The sequence below is a fragment of the Typopeltis vanoorti genome, chromosome 1 (genome assembly GCF_054136105.1).
Source record: "Typopeltis vanoorti isolate ZY-2024b chromosome 1, IOZ_Tvanoo_1.0, whole genome shotgun sequence".
NCBI lineage: Eukaryota > Metazoa > Arthropoda > Arachnida > Uropygi > Thelyphonidae > Typopeltis > Typopeltis vanoorti.
The window spans coordinates 68,282,787-68,300,690 of NC_143549.1; the positions used below are offsets into that span (position 1 = coordinate 68,282,787).

General features: G+C 34.3%; 1 protein-coding gene across 2 annotated transcripts in view; it reads left to right on the forward strand.

Annotated features, from left to right (window-relative positions):
* Positions 1 to 17,904, forward strand: part of Drp1 (dynamin related protein 1) — a 265,058-nt gene that overhangs the window by 146,414 nt on the left and 100,740 nt on the right. For both annotated transcript variants that reach the window (XM_090391003.1, XM_090391012.1), the window contains exon 9: positions 6,026 to 6,238. In XM_090391003.1, coding sequence (XP_090247129.1) covers positions 6,026 to 6,238 — 213 coding nt within the window. The remainder of the gene's footprint in view (positions 1 to 6,025; positions 6,239 to 17,904) is intronic.

Here is a 17,904-nt window from a genome sequence, read left to right on the forward strand (position 1 = left end):
TCATGCAGTGAGTCAAAAAGACTCATTGCAAAATGTCTCACTGTTACACACACAGTTCATCATGCCTTAAATGTGTTCACTGCCTACACATCACACTCTCAAACAGTTCATTCCAATCACCCACTCTTCATGCAAAAAACCTTATCAAGTGAGTTGCCTTCTTACATGCTTTTTCTAATGTAAAAATAATCATAATTTAAAATTCTAAATATTTTTACAAATTGTTTATGTTAGTACATTATTAGTTTTGGTTTCATAACAGGCACATCGGCACTTGTGATGTGTCCATTTGAAAAATTTATCTACTTACTGAATTTGGATAGTTGTGTTACTTTCAGAAAATTTTATTGTAGTTTAAAGTTATTAAGTGTTATGTTTTGAAAAGACATTTAAATTCTTGTTATGCCAATGGAGACGAGTCAGCCATTATACTAACTTCTAGCTTGCCACTTACATGGAGTGTGCATGCTCTCCGAGGAATTTGATGCTTGATTGACAGCTGACACAGAGTGTGTTTGGTATCGAGGGAACGGAGGAGACGAGAGAGAGCTAATGGAAGTTTAAGAACACAAACCGGAGGAATTTTGTTCTTATGAAGTTTATTTAGTTTTATGTGACATTCGGAAGAATATTAATAGTAGATTCCGAAAAGGAATAGTAAAACTGTCAGTCTTTAAACTGGAGGAGTTGAGACTGTCAAAACTAATTAGTAAATAAAAGAAGATATTGTGATCGATGTTCTAGAGGAATGTTCAAGGAAACACTGATTGGAAGGTTTCATCTGTCTTAAGGATGCCAGATATATTTCTTATTTCTACTGGAAAGGGCGACGGAATTAGCTCAACTTAAATATGTTGTTTTGAAGTAGCAGAAGAAACCTTTTTTCTCCAGTACAAAAATTAGTAAATTGTGCATCAAACTGAATTGCAAGAGGTAAGAGTATTTATATTTCAGTAAGTCAGTGAAGAATACTATTGTATACTAGATAAGAAAGGATCCTATGGAAAAGAAGAAGAAAATGTTTATATCTTTGAAAAAGGCCCTAACAAAGAAACTGACTATGAACATTTTTGTTGTTATGAAAACAGCAAAACTTGTCTGTTTGCTCACTTGGGAAATAGGATTAAAAACCAAGTTTATATAAAATTACTTGGTATCTTGAATACATAATATACCCAAGACTTTCTATATATATATATATATATATATCTGAATGCAAATATATTTTATGAAGTCTTCTGGTAGTATGCCTCTATATACATTCCATATTATTTCTGTTAAAAAATCTCTTCCTTTTCCTCCTATCTCTTTTATTAACTCAGCTGATATTCCACCACGTCCCACCATTTTTACCATTAGGTAGTTCTTTTATTGCACTTTAGTTGCTGATGTTACAGAGACACACATATCAACATTGAGGTAGATGAACAGAGGTGTTCAGCATATTAAAAAATATGAATGTGAACACAGCAATGTGACTGGATAGCATATCAGCCCATGTACTACATTAATGCACTGGCATTGCCTCTGACAAAGTTGTTCAATCTAATTCTCAGCTCTGGCAGGGTTCCAAGGGAGTGGGAAGAGGAAAAGATAGTACAGTTGCATAAAGATTGCTCCAAGACAGAGGTAGCAAACTACAGACCATATAATATATCAGGAGTGGTTGTTAAAGTATTAGAAAGGTTGAAAGGTAAAATACAACTGTGAGTGGATAGGGATGCAATACTCTATAGTGGATAACATGGCTTTGTAAAGGATAGGTCCTGTCTTAGTAACTTATTTGCATTTTATAATAAAGTGACATTAGAATTGGATAAAGGTAATGGCCGCACCATGATACTGCTTGACTTTGCCAAAACATTTGACAAAATACCACATGTAAAACTATTACATAAGCTACTGCAAATAAGAATGGATATGAGGCTCCTGTCCTGTCAGGTGTCTTCTCCCTCCAGGAGATTGACTACCATGTGTCTCCACCATGTCCTATTCTGCACCTCTCTGCTGCATTCCTCATATGAGAGATAGGTCCAGTCTTCTATATTTTTCATCCACTCCAGTCTTTGTCTTCCTCTCTTTCTCTTTCCCTCAACAGTTCCTTCGAGAAGTTCCTTTGTAGGCAGTTATGTCTCAGAATATGTCCAAAATATCTGACTTTTCTCTTTTTAATTTCTTTCATCGGGCTCCTGTTGATGCCTGCCATCTCTAGTACCTCTTCTTTTGTCTTTTTTTCTTTCCATGATATTCTCATAATTCTTCACAGCATCCACATTTCAAAGGCCTCCAGTATTTTCACACTCAGATTGGAGAGTGTCCATGTCTCTACTCCATATAATAATGTAGACCATATGCAGCATTTGGAGATTCTTAGTCTTGTTTTCAGATTTAATTCTCTAGATGTTAGTAGATTTTTCATACTGTTGAAAGTTGACCTTACGATTTCAATCCTTTTTCTAATTTCATCTTCTCTCCTGCCATTCTCTGTGATCAAGTGTCTGAGGTATATCTATTTTTGCACCTGTTCTATGAGGCTAGTAACATTGATTGTGGGGACGGGCTGATAGACAGGCACCAGAGATAATATATACCTCAGGGGGTCTGTACTTAAAGCTCTTTAGTACATCAATGTACATCAATAAAAGCTCTTTAGTACATCAATGATATGAGGAAAAATTTAAGAGGGCATATTCAGTTGTTTGCTGATGCAAAAATGGGAGAGCAGTAGTTGATAAAGGTGATGTAGATATGCTGCAGGATGAGTTAAATAAATTGACATTGTGAGCAGAGGATAATGATTATCAATTTAAAGTTTCAAAATGTAAGATTATGCACTTCAGGTCAAAAAGGTTAGATAGTGTATCATATTGATAGTATTAGATTGCAGGAAATTGATGAGGCTAGGAACTTGGGGATGATGGTGGACAAAGAGTTGAAGTTCAGAGGGCATATTGCAAAAGTTAGTAAAATACCTCAAAGGATTACTTAGATGTTGAAAAACACACAAATAAAGATAGGGAAGTTATTATTCCTCTATATACGGCTGTGATTCAGCCACATCTTGACTACTGTGCACATATTTGGGTGCTTGGGTTTCTTGGGACCAGGAGGTAGTTGAAAGGATTCAGCGACGAGTGACTAAGATGGTGACAGGTTTGTGGGATATCTTAATATCTTACCTTTAAATAAAAAGTTTCTATAACTTTTAAGATATTAAAGGGGTTTTATAAAATTCATGCAAGTGAAATTTTTCAATATATGACAAATAGTCATAAGTCAGGAAACTAAGGACCATCTATGAGGTCCTTAGTTTCCTGACTTATGAGTCAGGTATGGTTAGATTGTGGGGGGGGGGGGCGGATTTTTTGCATGGAGAATAGTGAGTGAGTGGAATGGATTGCTAGAATTGGTTGTGAGTTCCCTGATGATGATGAATGGATTCAAGGAGAGATCTGATAGGATTTGTGTTAATTTGGGTCTCCCATGATGAGTCTCTAGACTCCATGGAGATGCCTGTGAAATAATAATAATAAAGTATACCTGTATTGTTTCAGTTAACACTGATTATAAGTTTGCCAAGCCTGTGGTCATTATACATTTCTGTTAGGTATTCCTTCCATCTTTGTATCTTGTCTTCTGGATTTATAACCTTTTTTCATTTATTTATTTTTTTTCATCATCATCAAATTGCTGATATGTACTCTCCAGGGGTGTACAGGATAATTATAATAGTACTATATAAAGTTACATCATTACCAACTTCCGATCGACAATTTTCCTCTAAATTAATCTTATCTTTCAAGACTCTAACGTTATCATTTTTAATATGATACTGCCATTGATGCCATCTGTTCCCCTCCACTAATCTTTCTCAGAACTCTCATATCAGAGGTCTCCAGTCTTTGATCAAGTATTTTATTTCTAACCCAGTTCTCAGATCCATAAGTTAAATTATGGATCTGAGAATGTTTTTGGTTTGAGCAGTCTTGTATATAGCTAATTCAGTGTTCTGACTAATTTCTTTTGTATTCTTTAAAAATATATTCTGTTGACTTCCTACCATGCCAGCTTTACTAATTCTGTTGTCTATTTCCATATTTAATTTGCTATCTGTCTTTTAGGCACTCTTTACTGTATCAATCCATCTTGGTCTTCCTTTGGGTATTTTTCCAACCTGGAAAAGAACATTGGTTTTGCTAATGTTTTCTTTCCCATTCTATTTAAGTGACCGTACCACCTGAGATTCCTGAATGCTAACAGGTGGCAAGTTCTTTCTCTAATATTCTCATTTTTAATATGATACTGCCATTGATGCCATCTGTTCCCCTCCACTAATCTTTCTCAGAACTCTCATATCAGAGGTCTCCAGTCTTTGATCAAGTATTTTATTTCTAACCCAGTTCTCAGATCCATAAGTTAAATTATGGATCTGAGAATGTTTTTGGTTTGAGCAGTCTTGTATATAGCTAATTCAGTGTTCTGACTAATTTCTTTTGTATTCTTTAAAAATATATTCTGTTGACTTCCTACCATGCCAGCTTTACTAATTCTGTTGTCTATTTCCATATTTAATTTGCTATCTTCATTAAAAATTGTGCCTAAGTTGCTGAAATGTTTTACCTGTTCTATAGGTTCATCATTCAGGATACAGATGATGTTTTCAATGTTTCTGCCTATTTTTATTGTCTTTATCTTTTTATTGCTTATTTTCATGCCAAATTTATTATAGCAGTTATTCAATTTAGTCAGGGAATCATGTAGATTGTGCTGTAATTATTCAAAAGTATGACATCATCTGCATATATTAAAGAGCTAAGATTGACATTGCCAATTTTGATATCAGATTTAATACAACTTTCCTTCACAATGTGATTCATATTTGTTATCACATGTGATAACGAATTCCTCTTGGAATTTTCTACCACCATGCTGACACTGCTTGATTCATTTTAACAACCTTTCAGAGTAATTACTCTAGACATATAGAAATTTCTTTTATCTTCAATAGCCTCCTATCATGTTTTGCCACCTTCCTGATATTTATTTTCTATGTTCTTACCAAAGTCATCCCATGACTTTTGTTTAGCTAGTTTTACACAGTGCTTCACTTACCTTCATTTTCAATATGTTTTCTTCTTTTCCTTGACTGTCTGTTTAACTTCTTGAGTACTCCATGGGTTCTGATTTTTCTATCCTTACAGACAACCTACCTCACCACATGTCTCTCTGGCTGAATCAGTAAACGTTTTCATCAGGGTTTGCCATTGAATCTCCAAGGTTTGGTTCTTGTTTTCAAACTCTTATTTTTTTCTTCAATGATATTTGAGTCTACAGTTCACCTCTGAAAGCTGCTCAACTTTGATTTGTTTTAAACTTTCTTACACACTCTTCTGTTCAATATGAAATTCATTTTTATTCTTGTGTCCTGAACCAGTGGGAAAATATTGCTATCAACTATAACATATTTGATAGCAATTTTTTCCCACTAGAGAGAAATTTGCATCTTCTCTCTATGTGAATTTTTGCACATTATGTTGGAACATGGTGTCATTTTTTTTCTTACGATCTCACTTTATATTTCTATGTTTAAGTAAATTATAGTCTCTGCTTATTCTACTTTTCTAAGACTTTCTTACAAACTTAATGTAATAGTTTGCATCTTAATTTAAGATTGTGGTTTAGGGGAGGTCTCTTATGGAATTTACTTTATTATTGTCATTTGTCAGGGAGTGAAACTACACCAGAAAGGATAAAAAAAAAATTAATTGAATAATTCAGTTCACTTCAGAACCTTGGTAAGGTAACCTAGGTTAGTTACAACAATAAGAACTGCCTGGGTTTAAAGTTTATTAATGTTGATTTCAAAGAATACTCTCCAAAATTTTGGAAATTAATGTTAATAAAGCTATTAAATGTTAATAAAGCTTTAAAGCTATTCTTATTTAAATTAGGAGTATTGCTTAGTATTACATGTATTTGATGAAAATAGCCTTTTTATAATACATGAAGACTTAACTTTTTACAGGGCCAGACACTTTTACAGATAATAACAAAGTTTGCATCTGCTTATTGTTCAACTATTGAAGGCACAGCTCGAAATATTGAAACAACAGAACTCTGTGGTGGTGCTCGAATTTGTTACATTTTTCATGAAACCTTTGGACGTACTCTGGATTCTATAGATCCTTTAGGAGGTCTCACTACTTTGGATATACTTACTGCTATTAGAAATGCAACTGTAAGTATAAGTTATTGATTTTGTGTATTTTATTAGGTATAGTAGCCAACAAATTAATCCAAACACTCACATTTTTAATAAAAATTTTAATTTCAGAAGAAAATAAGTACAAATATTTAACTTCAACTTTATCTAATAATTTATGTATTTTAAAATTATTTATATATATATATATATATATATATATATATATATATATATATATAATTATTTCCTAATGATTTATATTAGGAAAGAGGAGCACATATAGTCCTCTGTTCCTAATAAGTTCATTAATTCACTTAGTCATGGACTCTACCAATGTAGAACATGTTTTTCTTATTTTGCATCTCAAAACCATACTTTTATAATGGATTGTATTAAGTTTTCCTTTGTATCACAATTTAATTTTCCAAGTCTCTTTCTCGCTATGGCCCAGACATTTTCTACTGGGTTAATGTCAGGAGAGTTACTTGGCCACTGAAGCAGTTGGATGTTGTGATTTTTGAGGAACTCTTTCACTTTTTTGAAGCATGGCATAGGATGAGGAACTCAACTTCCTGTTGGAGGTTGAGTTCTTTGTCTTTCTGGATCTGTGGGACCATTTTTTTTTCCCAATATTTTTATGTATAGATACACTTTTCATCATACTGTCAACAAGTACAAGTGATTCTGGACCATCTTGTGTGAAGCAACCCTCAGAACATTTTTTTTTTTTTTTAGCTGGGTATGTAGGAGAATGCTGAAAGTGGGTGGAAGAAGTCTTCTCAGCCACTAATTTGCAAACAAAGGGTACTCGCTCTCCTTGAACAAAGAAATGGGCTCTCATATGAGCATATGACCTTCCACTTCTCAACAGTTCAATCTTTGTACACTTTTGCCTGCTGGAGCCTCTTTTTCTGCATACCTTCATCAATAATTGTTTTTTTGGTCTGTGAGCAGTCTTCCCTGCTTCCGACAATCTTTGACAGACTGTCACATCAGAAACATTAATCCTGATATCTGCCAAGTCTAAATTTAAGTCTAATCATATCTTGGGTTCATTTTGCTTTTCCTGACTAGAAACAATCTTGAGTAAATGTAGTTTTTTTTTTTTTTTTTCCACATTTTCCTTTTCTATCAGGAGAAAAGGTACCTGTCTTCCTAAACCTCTTTAAAATCGCATTAACAATACCCAAACCAACACCACACTCATTGGCAATTTATGTTTGAGTCATGGATGTGTGCTGAGAAAGAGTACATATTCTTGAACACTTTCTTGGAGATGTATCCATTATATAGCTACACAAAATGAATAAAACACTATGAATAAACATCATAGAAACAGTTGAAACATGCAGCACTCAACCAAAATAGTAAACTGAAACCAAAACCAAGAACTTGATGAAAATTCAGCTTGTTTGGATTAATTTATTCACTACTGTATAAGTATATAATCTATATGTTCCGATTCATGATTTTTGAAAATACAACTGTTTGTTGCTGAAATGGAAAAGCTTCCTTGAAGTCATTAACATTAAAGTAAATGCGCTGCTAGTTCATTTTAGTGATACATGTCATTAAAATGAAATATCAAAGATGTTTGCATTAGTTCAATACTTCAAAAACAAAATGAGTATGCTGTAATGTATGAAGCTGCTGATATTTCAATGAATTCCAAACTAGCATCCTTTGTGTACACAAAACACTTGTTAGATCATATTTTGTACTTCTGTAATCCAAGCAAATAAAATTTCAGATGTTTCTTAGATGGTCTTTAATGCTATTTTAGGACTACAAAAGAAGGTTTTTTTTTTTTTTTTCCAGAAAATAACAGCACAATCTTCTAGGTTTTAGAGCAATCATATATTCAGAGTGTGAAGTGAAACAAGAAAGCAGCAGCATAAAATAAGTTCAGGTGTTGAGTTATGATCTAGACTGTGAGTCATGGGCACTCTTTATTGATGAAAAACTGTAAGAGATTGTACAGTATGAAACCATATCAAGATTGTACATTTGTATGCCTGGTGATAAAAATTATACATAAATTTGGCTAGATCATCTTTTACATATTCTTAATGAGTGACCCCATTCACATCCTGTGCCATTCCATAGGACACTGCACTGTTGAATACTGGGTTTCAAAGGATATGTCTTGGTTTCATATGCTCATATGTCACAGTTCTCCAAGTTGATAGATGTCATTCCTATTAAAATTGTAAACTGGCCTTGATATCATTTCAGTCTGCTTCAACATATCATGGCTTAATTACTTCTATTTTGTGGGAGCATGATGCTGTATTCTTCAAGGAGAGGCCTAGATCCAATTGTTGCATCCATTCTCTGTGTCTTATTATATAGTAGCCAAAAACATTTGTGGCATTCTGCTTTGTATTTTCATTTGCGATAAACGTTTAGATAAATGTTTATAATTAAGTCATTTCCTGGATTGTATCCTCTCAAGAGGTGTATAAAATAATATAATAGTCCAGCATGATTAAGATTTCTTCATTAGTTTTCTATCAGATTGTCTATGTTTTGATCTAACTCTGGACTTTGTCCTTACTAATACTTGTTAAGTTAATCTTTTATCTTCAATGCTTGTATGAGTCACACCACTTCAATTAGCTCTACCATCAATGCCATTTTCCTGATTTTCCTCAGACTTTCCTATCATTGATAGGAATGTCTTTATGCTAAAACAATACTGGATGGAGCATCTCCTTCTCCTCCAAGAAGTTTGTCTGTTTTTGGAGGGATGTCTTTTCTTCTCCTCATACCTACCTGATTTGGTCCTTACCCTTATCTCAAGGTCCAGTCCAGAAGCATAATTTTGTGTCCATCTTCTTTTCATGAAATAGTCCACTTTCAGTCACTTCATCAGCTGCAGGACCCAGACGGCGTTACTGCTGTTGAGCTGCAGTAGGTCCCACTGCCTATCTCGCCAGATGTAATTGATCTACTTCCGTTTAGAAAATATATACCATTGTATCTTTGTATGTCAAGAAGAATATTCATTCCAAAGAAGGAAGATGTATCTGCACCATCTGACTACTGTCCAATTACAGGTTCTTCAATTCTCTTATGTCTTTGTCATGAAGCATTAGCCAATTGTCTTCATATTGCATCCAACATGATTTCAGGCAGAGAGTTCATCTCTGCAGATGGTTGTGGAGAGAATATCTTTGTTCTTACTCTCTTCTCTCTTGAATTTCAATGCCAACTTAGGCCTCTATGGCATCTCTGCCATAGAGGCTTGACACTATCTCTCTTCAAGCTCTACTTTGAGTCCTGTCTTTTGCAGGATGTTCAGAAGCTTTCTTCACCTATGCATCAGAAATTTACTCTGCAAATTCCCTAATCATCCTTAAACCTCAACAGCAGCTCTTCATTCTTCATAAACTCTACCATAGGTTAGTGCCTGGAAATTCCAGAAAATTTCTCTCTCCACTTAGAATTATGTCCTGCTGCCTTTAATGCTTCATGTATTAAGGATGGTTATTGACATACCTCTGGATGGGTGCTTACGACTGCCTCGGCTGAACAAAGGTGATGGACTTTAATGTCACACCATTCATTCGATGGAGTTGCATTACAAGAATCTAAACATATTCCCTCTTGACATCAATGGATCAAGGATGGGACTCGCTTCCTGTTTGGATTTGAATATATAGATTTAATTGGAATAAGAATCTATGCTCTGTCCACCCGAGTTCATACAACTCAGAGAAGTGATGACATGAACTTCTGAGCAGGCTGTCAAAGTATAGAAACTTTGGCCACATGTTGGTCATTGTTATTGCACACATGGAGTATATGTCAGAAGACACAATGCAGTAGTTAGCATTATAACAAATAGGCTGAACAAAAGTTGGATAACACCAGTAGAACCCCAATATAGGACTAATGTTGGGTTGAGGAGGCCTGACTTTGTAGTAACGAGAGATGAGTTAGTCATTATCAACATACAAGTCGTAGGTGCTTAGCAACCACTTTCTATCCACTACTATCCTCCACCATAAGAAGCTGCTTACTACTGACCACTACACTGAAAACCAAAACTTGGTGAAGCTACTTTGGGAAGACCACAACCAATTCTGGCAATCCTTTCCACTCACTCGACACTCTCCACACAAAAAATCTGATCTGCACCCCCCCCTCTAACCATACTCTTACACAACTTCCACAGATATCCCCTAGTTCTCTGACTATTTGTCATATATTGGAAAATTTCACTTGCATCAATATTATAAAATCCCTTTAATATCTTAAAAGTTTCTATCATGTCCACTCTTTCTGCCTATCAACTAAATATTGATTTTTATAATCAGCTACAAAACATATATAATAAAATAAATAAAAATGATTACGTAATTTTAGCAGGAGATTTAAATGCAAGAATTGGAAACACAAAAATTAATAATAATATAGGAATACATGGAGAACATACTCTAAACAGGAATGGTAAAAAATTGATTGACTTTGTGGTTTATAATAACCTAAAATTAATGAATTCCTTCTATAAACATAAAGACATACATAAATATACTTGGACAGCAAGAGGATCAAAATCAATATTAGATTACTTTATATTAAATGAAAAGACATCAAAATTTTCATTAGATGTTAGAGTTCACAGAGGATATGAAATAAGCAGTGACTACTTCCTTGTTAAAATAAAATTAAGATTACCACCTAAATGGCTACAAGTAGCAAGAACAGAAAGAAAAATTGAAACATTTGTTTATAAAACTAGAGTATTCAATGAGTATTCAAAATAACACAAAATGAAGAAACAGAAATAGAATGGCTTAATATAAAAACGATACTAAATGCAGCAGTAAATGAAAGCTTAGGAAAGACAAAAAAATTCAATAAAAGGAAAAACCTGAAGATCTGGGATGATACAATCAAAGAAATAATCAAAAAGAAAAAAAGAAGCCTATCACAAATGGTAAAGCAGTAAAAGATTAGAAGCTGAAATAGAATATAAAAGAATAAGAGCCATAGCTAAAAGAGAAGTCAGAAAAAGACATAGAGAATCATGGAACAAATTTAGAACATAATTTATATAAAATAAGACCCAATGTATATAAGATTTTGAAACACTTAAATGCAGATACCAAAGAAAACATAAAATTAAACACCGAATTGAAATTAGAAGAATTTCTAAATTACTACACAGAATTGTGGACAGAAAAATATTTTAAAAAAGACAACTGGCAAACAATTAACGAAAATGAAAAGGAAATAACTAAAGAAGAATTAGAAATCGGCCTGAAAGAAACAAGAAATGGAAAATCTCCTGGAGAAGATAAGCTAGGTTCAGAACTATATAAATATGCAGGAACAAGATTCAAAGAAAAACTCTTATTATTTTTAAATAAAATCTATTCAACTGGTATCCCCCCCCCCCAATAGAATGGAAAAAAAAGCAGTTGTGATTCCTATCTTTAAAAAAGGTAATAGAGATGACCCTAAAAACTATAGAGGTATCAGTATACTAAATTCCTGTTACAAAATATATAGCAGAATCTTAAATAGCAAAATAATGAAATATTCCAAAAACTTTATTTTAGAAGTACAGAATGGATTTAGAAAAGGATGATCATGTATAGACCCGCCCTTTTGCTTAAAATGAATAATAGAGAAAAGAAGAGAATACAATTTGGAAACACCTATTGCATTTATTGACTTTGAAAAAGCATTTGACAAAGTTAAAAGAAACATATTATTTAACATATTAAAAGAAAGACAAAATACCAAATAATATCCTAAAAGCTATCACAAGTATATATGAAAATAATCAAATACAAATAAGATTAAATCACGAGCTATCATATACGAGAGAGATAAACCAAGGGGGCCCAACAGGGATGTCCCCTCTCAGCAACTCTTTTTAATATCTACTTAAATGAAATAATAATAAAATGGAATAAAAATTTACATCAAGGAATTAAACTTTCTCCTACAGTAAACTTAAACACTCTCCTCTTTGCCGATGATGAAATAATAATTACAAATTCTGAAGATAACTTACAGAAAGCTATTTTAGATCTAAATAAGATAGCCAAAGATTATGGTATGATAATATCAACAGAAAAATCAAAAACTATGGCCTTTAAAGGACAAGATCCAGTAAGAACTAAAATAGTAATAGATAACAAGATCTTAGAACAAGTGAATTCATTTAACTACCTAGGATGCATGATCACATATGAAAATGAAAAAGATATAAACGTAAAAATTGCAGAATATTTAAAAATAACGGGTGTAATTAACTCTGTATTTAAACCAAACCTAGTTCAAAAACAAACCAGACTAAAAGTATACAATACATTAGCCCTATCAGTCTTAATGTATGGAAGCAAAATCTGGACAATAAAACAAAAAGACAAACAAAGATTAACAACAGCAGAGATGAAGTTTATGAGAAACACTGTAAAGTATACCCTATTTGATCACAAAAGAAATGAAGAAATTATGAAAGAATTAAACCAAGAACCAGTAATAGAAAAAATTGAAAAATATAAACATAAATGGATGGAACACGTTCAAAGAATGAAAACAGAAAGATTACCAAAACAAGCCTTAAAGTACAAGCCATTAGGAAAAAGAAAACCAGGACGTCCTCTTAAACGATTCAATGATGACTTCTAAGGCTGGAACAGGCCATGCTAAATCCTTGATACGCATGATGATGAACTAAATTTTGTAACCCACAAACTTGCAACCTAACCTCGTAGGGAGTATCCCACACACATGCACCATCTTGGTTGCTCATCTCTGAATTTTTGACCACCTCCTGGTCTCCAAGAAACCCAGTTGACATAATCTGTGCGCAAAGTTAAGATGTGGCCAAATCATAGCCTTATGAAAAGAGAGAGATAATAACATCCTTATCTTTACTTGTTAGCATGTTTCTCAACATCCAAGTAATTTGTTGTGCTGTTTTACCAACTTTTGCAGTATGCCCTCTGAACTTTCTCTTTGTCCACCGAAGTCCCTAGCCTCATAAATTTCCTGCAAACCAATACCATCAATATGATACACCATATGCAACCTTTTCAACCCAAAGTGCATAACTTTACATTTTGCAACATTAAATTGAAACTATTATCCTTTGCCCTGCCCACAATGCCAATTTATTTAACTTATCCTGCAGGATATCTACATTACCTTCATCAACTATTACTCTCTTCAGCTTTGCATCATCAGCAAACAACTGAATATTCCCTTTTAAATCTTTTCCTATGTCATTGATATACAAACTAAAGAGTAGTGGCCCTAGTACTGAACCCTGTAGTACTCCACTAGCCACCATCATTCTCCTAGACTCCACCCCACCATATACTACTCTCTGTGTCTGTCTGTCTGTCAGCCCTTCTCCCATCCCTGCTACTAGCTTCATATCCATTCTCATTTGCTCCAACTTTTGTAATAATTTTCCATGTGGTATTCTGTCAAATGCCTTCGCAAAGTCAAGCAGTATCATGGTGTAGCCATTACTTTTATCCAGTTCTGCTGTCACTTTATTATAAAATGTGAATAAGTTACTAAGACAGGACCTATCTTTTACAAAGCTATACTGCCCACTATAGAGTATCGTATCTCTATTCACCCACAATTGTATTTTACCTTTCAACCACCTTTTCTATGAGGGTGGTCTGAAAAGTTCTCAGCCTCGACCATAGATGGCAACACTATTGGCAGGATTTTTTTTTCTAAGTTGGTACATCTGTCATAAGCATTCATGTGAAATTGCAAGTCATTCTATCCAGTAGTTTTATACAGCTGTCTGAAGCAAAAATTGAATATCATGCATAAAATTATTTGTAAAAGAAGGTTTAACACCAAAAGAAATTCATTTAAAGTTCATAAAAATTTATGGACACTCTTCTCCAGAGTTTAAACATGGCTGTACCAGCCTTGAAGATGATCCACGCGAAGGACATCCAAAAAATGTAACAACACCAGAAATCATTGATCAAGTGCACGATATGGTATTGGATGACCAACAAGTTGCTGAGACTATAGGCATTTCAAAGGAACATGTAGGATATATTTTGCATGAAGAATTGCAAATGAAAAAGCATTGCACGAGATAGGTGCTGCGCTTGCTTACAGCAGATCAAAAACGCACTTGCATGAAAATCTCTGAACAGTGCTTGGAACGTTTTAACAAGAATAAAACTGATTTTGTAATAAAACTGATTTCAAGTAATGGTGAATCCAAGTCTATTACTATGGATTAGACTTGGATTCACCATTACACAGCAGTCAAAACAGTGGACCGATGACGGTTGTTGCGCCAAAGAAGACAAAGTCTGTTCCATCAGCAGGAAAGGTCATGGCATTGGTGTTTCGCGATGCTAAAGGCATTTTGTTTATTAATTATCTTAAAAATGGTAAAAAAATAACTGTGGAATATTATTCCAATCTTTTAACCAGACTAGACGAAAAAATTTGTGAGAAAAGACCCGGTTTGCAGACACATACTTGATTTCATCCTCTGCCTTAATATCTCTAGTCTCTCTGGTTTTGCACTACCTCGCTCTCACTAAACAACACTTTCTCCAAACATCTAACTCCAAAACCATTTAAATGTAGTCCATCAGGCATATATAATTCTTTTGTCCATGAAATTCACTCCATACATCAATAAACTGCACACCATTCCTTCTGCAGAATCTTCTCATTGACAATCATGATCCTTCTTCTCAGTTCTGTCCTATCATGCCAAGGCAGCACTCACAATCTTTACTTTCTTGCTCTTCATTTTCACTTCCAGTAACAACTCTTTCATATTTTCTCTCATTTCTCACCTTTCAAATCATTTGTGCAAGCCAACACAATCAACTTATTCACTCCATTCTTCTGCATACTTATAATGTCACTAACATCCTTTATCTTTGCACCTGGAAAACATGCTCTTGCCACTTTCTCATTAAGTACGCTTCTTATCATCTAATCCCATACAATACTATCTCTTTTCTCCCAGTCTCTCTCTCAAGCTTTTATGCTTTTCCCATTCACCCTTTCTTTCATGCTCTGTCCTTCTATACCACATGCCAATCATTTCTCCATTTGCTCGAGCTCACGTTTTATCCTATGAAAGAGTTCACATAAGCGTGCAATTTCTTTCAGCGCTAGCACCTCATCTACATTACCTTCAGCCACTTCTTTTAAACTCTCATTCATATTTTGTGCACTATCACTCACTGCTTTTGCTACATTCTCCACAACACCTCGATAATCCTGCCTTATATCCTTATTCTCAGTCACCTCATTCTTTCATGATTCGCATTTCTTATATTCACTTACAAAACATTTCTGACAAATATTTTCTCCGTTCTCACTCTCATACCACAAACCATTCACTCTCAGCAATGAATATATTAAACACATGCTACATTGATCTAAATCCTGCACATTGATATCGGTCAACATCGATATCTTGGCCACCATTTTTCTTGCAGGTATCGGTACCATGATGAATAACTATTCTGAAAAGAATATCACTTAATAATAATGACTAAACAACACCTAGCTACACAGTCGAAAATAAACAAATTACCACCAAATATACATAACAATTTCGCTAATATCTACTAAAAATTATAACTTAGCTGAGCAACACGTGTACTGCATCCGCTACCCAAGACAATGTCAGTGCCACAGTATCATGTACGTACTGGAACTATCAGTTCATGCATAGCTATCATTATTAATAACTTCAGTGCTGCCATTGAAGTTAATAACGTTAATGAACTAAAAATGCTTGTGTTTTTGTGAAAAGTACTAATTTGTCTTTTTCTTGACTCACATACAAACTTTACATTGCTCATTCCTATATGAGCAATGTAAAGTGGAAAGCAATAAAATGTCTTTTCACTGAATAAATCTTATATGGATTAATAACTACAATAATTTCAAGCCAGCCAGGGCTTTGTCCAGTTAAACAAGCCCCCCCCCTGTTTTTGCCAGGGAAGCAGGGCAGACAGTGAAAAATCAGCTACTGGAACATATCCTAAAACCCTCCCCAACTCGACATCACCAGAGTTCAAGATCAGTACTATCAACATAAGAAGCCTGAATGGCAAAGAAATGGAGCTAGCTGAGGAATTGGATATATACCAGATCGACATAATAGGGGTGACTGAAACAAAAAAGACAAAAACTGGTAAGATCTTTCTGAGCAATAAATACAAAATGTTATATTCAGGCAATGACAATCAAGGAAAAGAAGGAGTAGCCATAGTATTCAACACTAAGTACGAGGCTAATCTTCTTGAATGGCAGTCAGTCTCAAGTAGAGTGATGTGGACAAATATGAGAATGGGGAAACTGGACAATGAGACTTATTTGTGCCTATGGTCCTAGAGAAGGTTCTACTAAGGTAGAAGTGGAGGAATTTTTTGATGCTCTAGAAAAAGCGACTGACACAATGAAAAATGAAAAGTTGGTCCTTGTTGGGGATCTAAATAGCAGAGTAGGAAATGATTGTCAGACATACAAAAATATATTGGAAAAATTTGGAGAAAAGAGCAAAGCTAATAATAATGGCAAATACCTGTTGGATTTCTGCTCAGGACATGGACTGGTTATTATTAATACAATGTTCCAGTAAGGAAATACCGTGAGTAGACATATTACTAACTATTATAATAACGGAATTCACTCGCGTAAATTATTCTTTATTCGTAGAATTTTCACCTAAGTATCACAGGCATCATCAGTACAGGTACAAGGCTAATTTAACAATAACTGTTATATTCACAAAGTGCCACCTAAGTAGCTAAGGTTAAATTTTCTAAATTTATTTAATTATTATTATTTATTTGTTTATTTTATTTATTTTTAAGAATTTAAATTTAATTATTTAGTTATTTAATTATTAAATAATAATTATTTAATTATTCAATTATAATAATTTAAAAAAATTATTTATATTTTTTTTTTATTTTTTATAAATATATATATGTGTATACAATTATAAGTTAGGAAAGATTTGCTGCTTTATAAAGTACTATCTCCCATAAGGGGGAAAGACGTAGACCATCAGATTTGTTTAGGTTAGGGGAGTTAAGTAATGTTTCACATGTTTCTTTGTATAGCCGTTCCATTAGGAACCAACTTTTATGAATGACTGTTGTCTTGTTCCACTTAACTCTATGTTTCGTGATGGCATGTTCTGCAATTCCAGACTGTTCGGGTTCAAGGTACTGGATGAACGACTGGTTCTTCTAACTGGACCTGAGCAGATCTTCCTGTTTGTCCGGAAATATGGCTTAGAGTCAGGTCATCTGAGATGCGTTTGCAGTATGCTGAGGCAGTAAAGACAGCAAAGCAGAAGGCTTGGGAATCCTTTGGAGAAAGATTAGACTCATCCTATGCAAACAAAGTATTCTGGCAGACCATCCACCACCTTCGAGGAAGGAAATCGTGCACAGCAAGGGCAATTAAGGTTTCTGATGGTGCACTTTTAACAACCATCCTCCACAGATGGAGGGAATACTTTGAGAGCTTTCTTAACCCCAGGTGGCCTAGCAGTTGTGGACATCCAAGAGGTGCAGATCGGGACAATGACTAGTCTCACAGCAGAAGAGGTCCGTTTAATGAAATTCGGCCCGAAATGCTAAAAGCCTTAAATCGAGACGGTGTTCTCTGGCTGACTCGAGTGTGTCAGGCAGCTTGGATATCTGGGC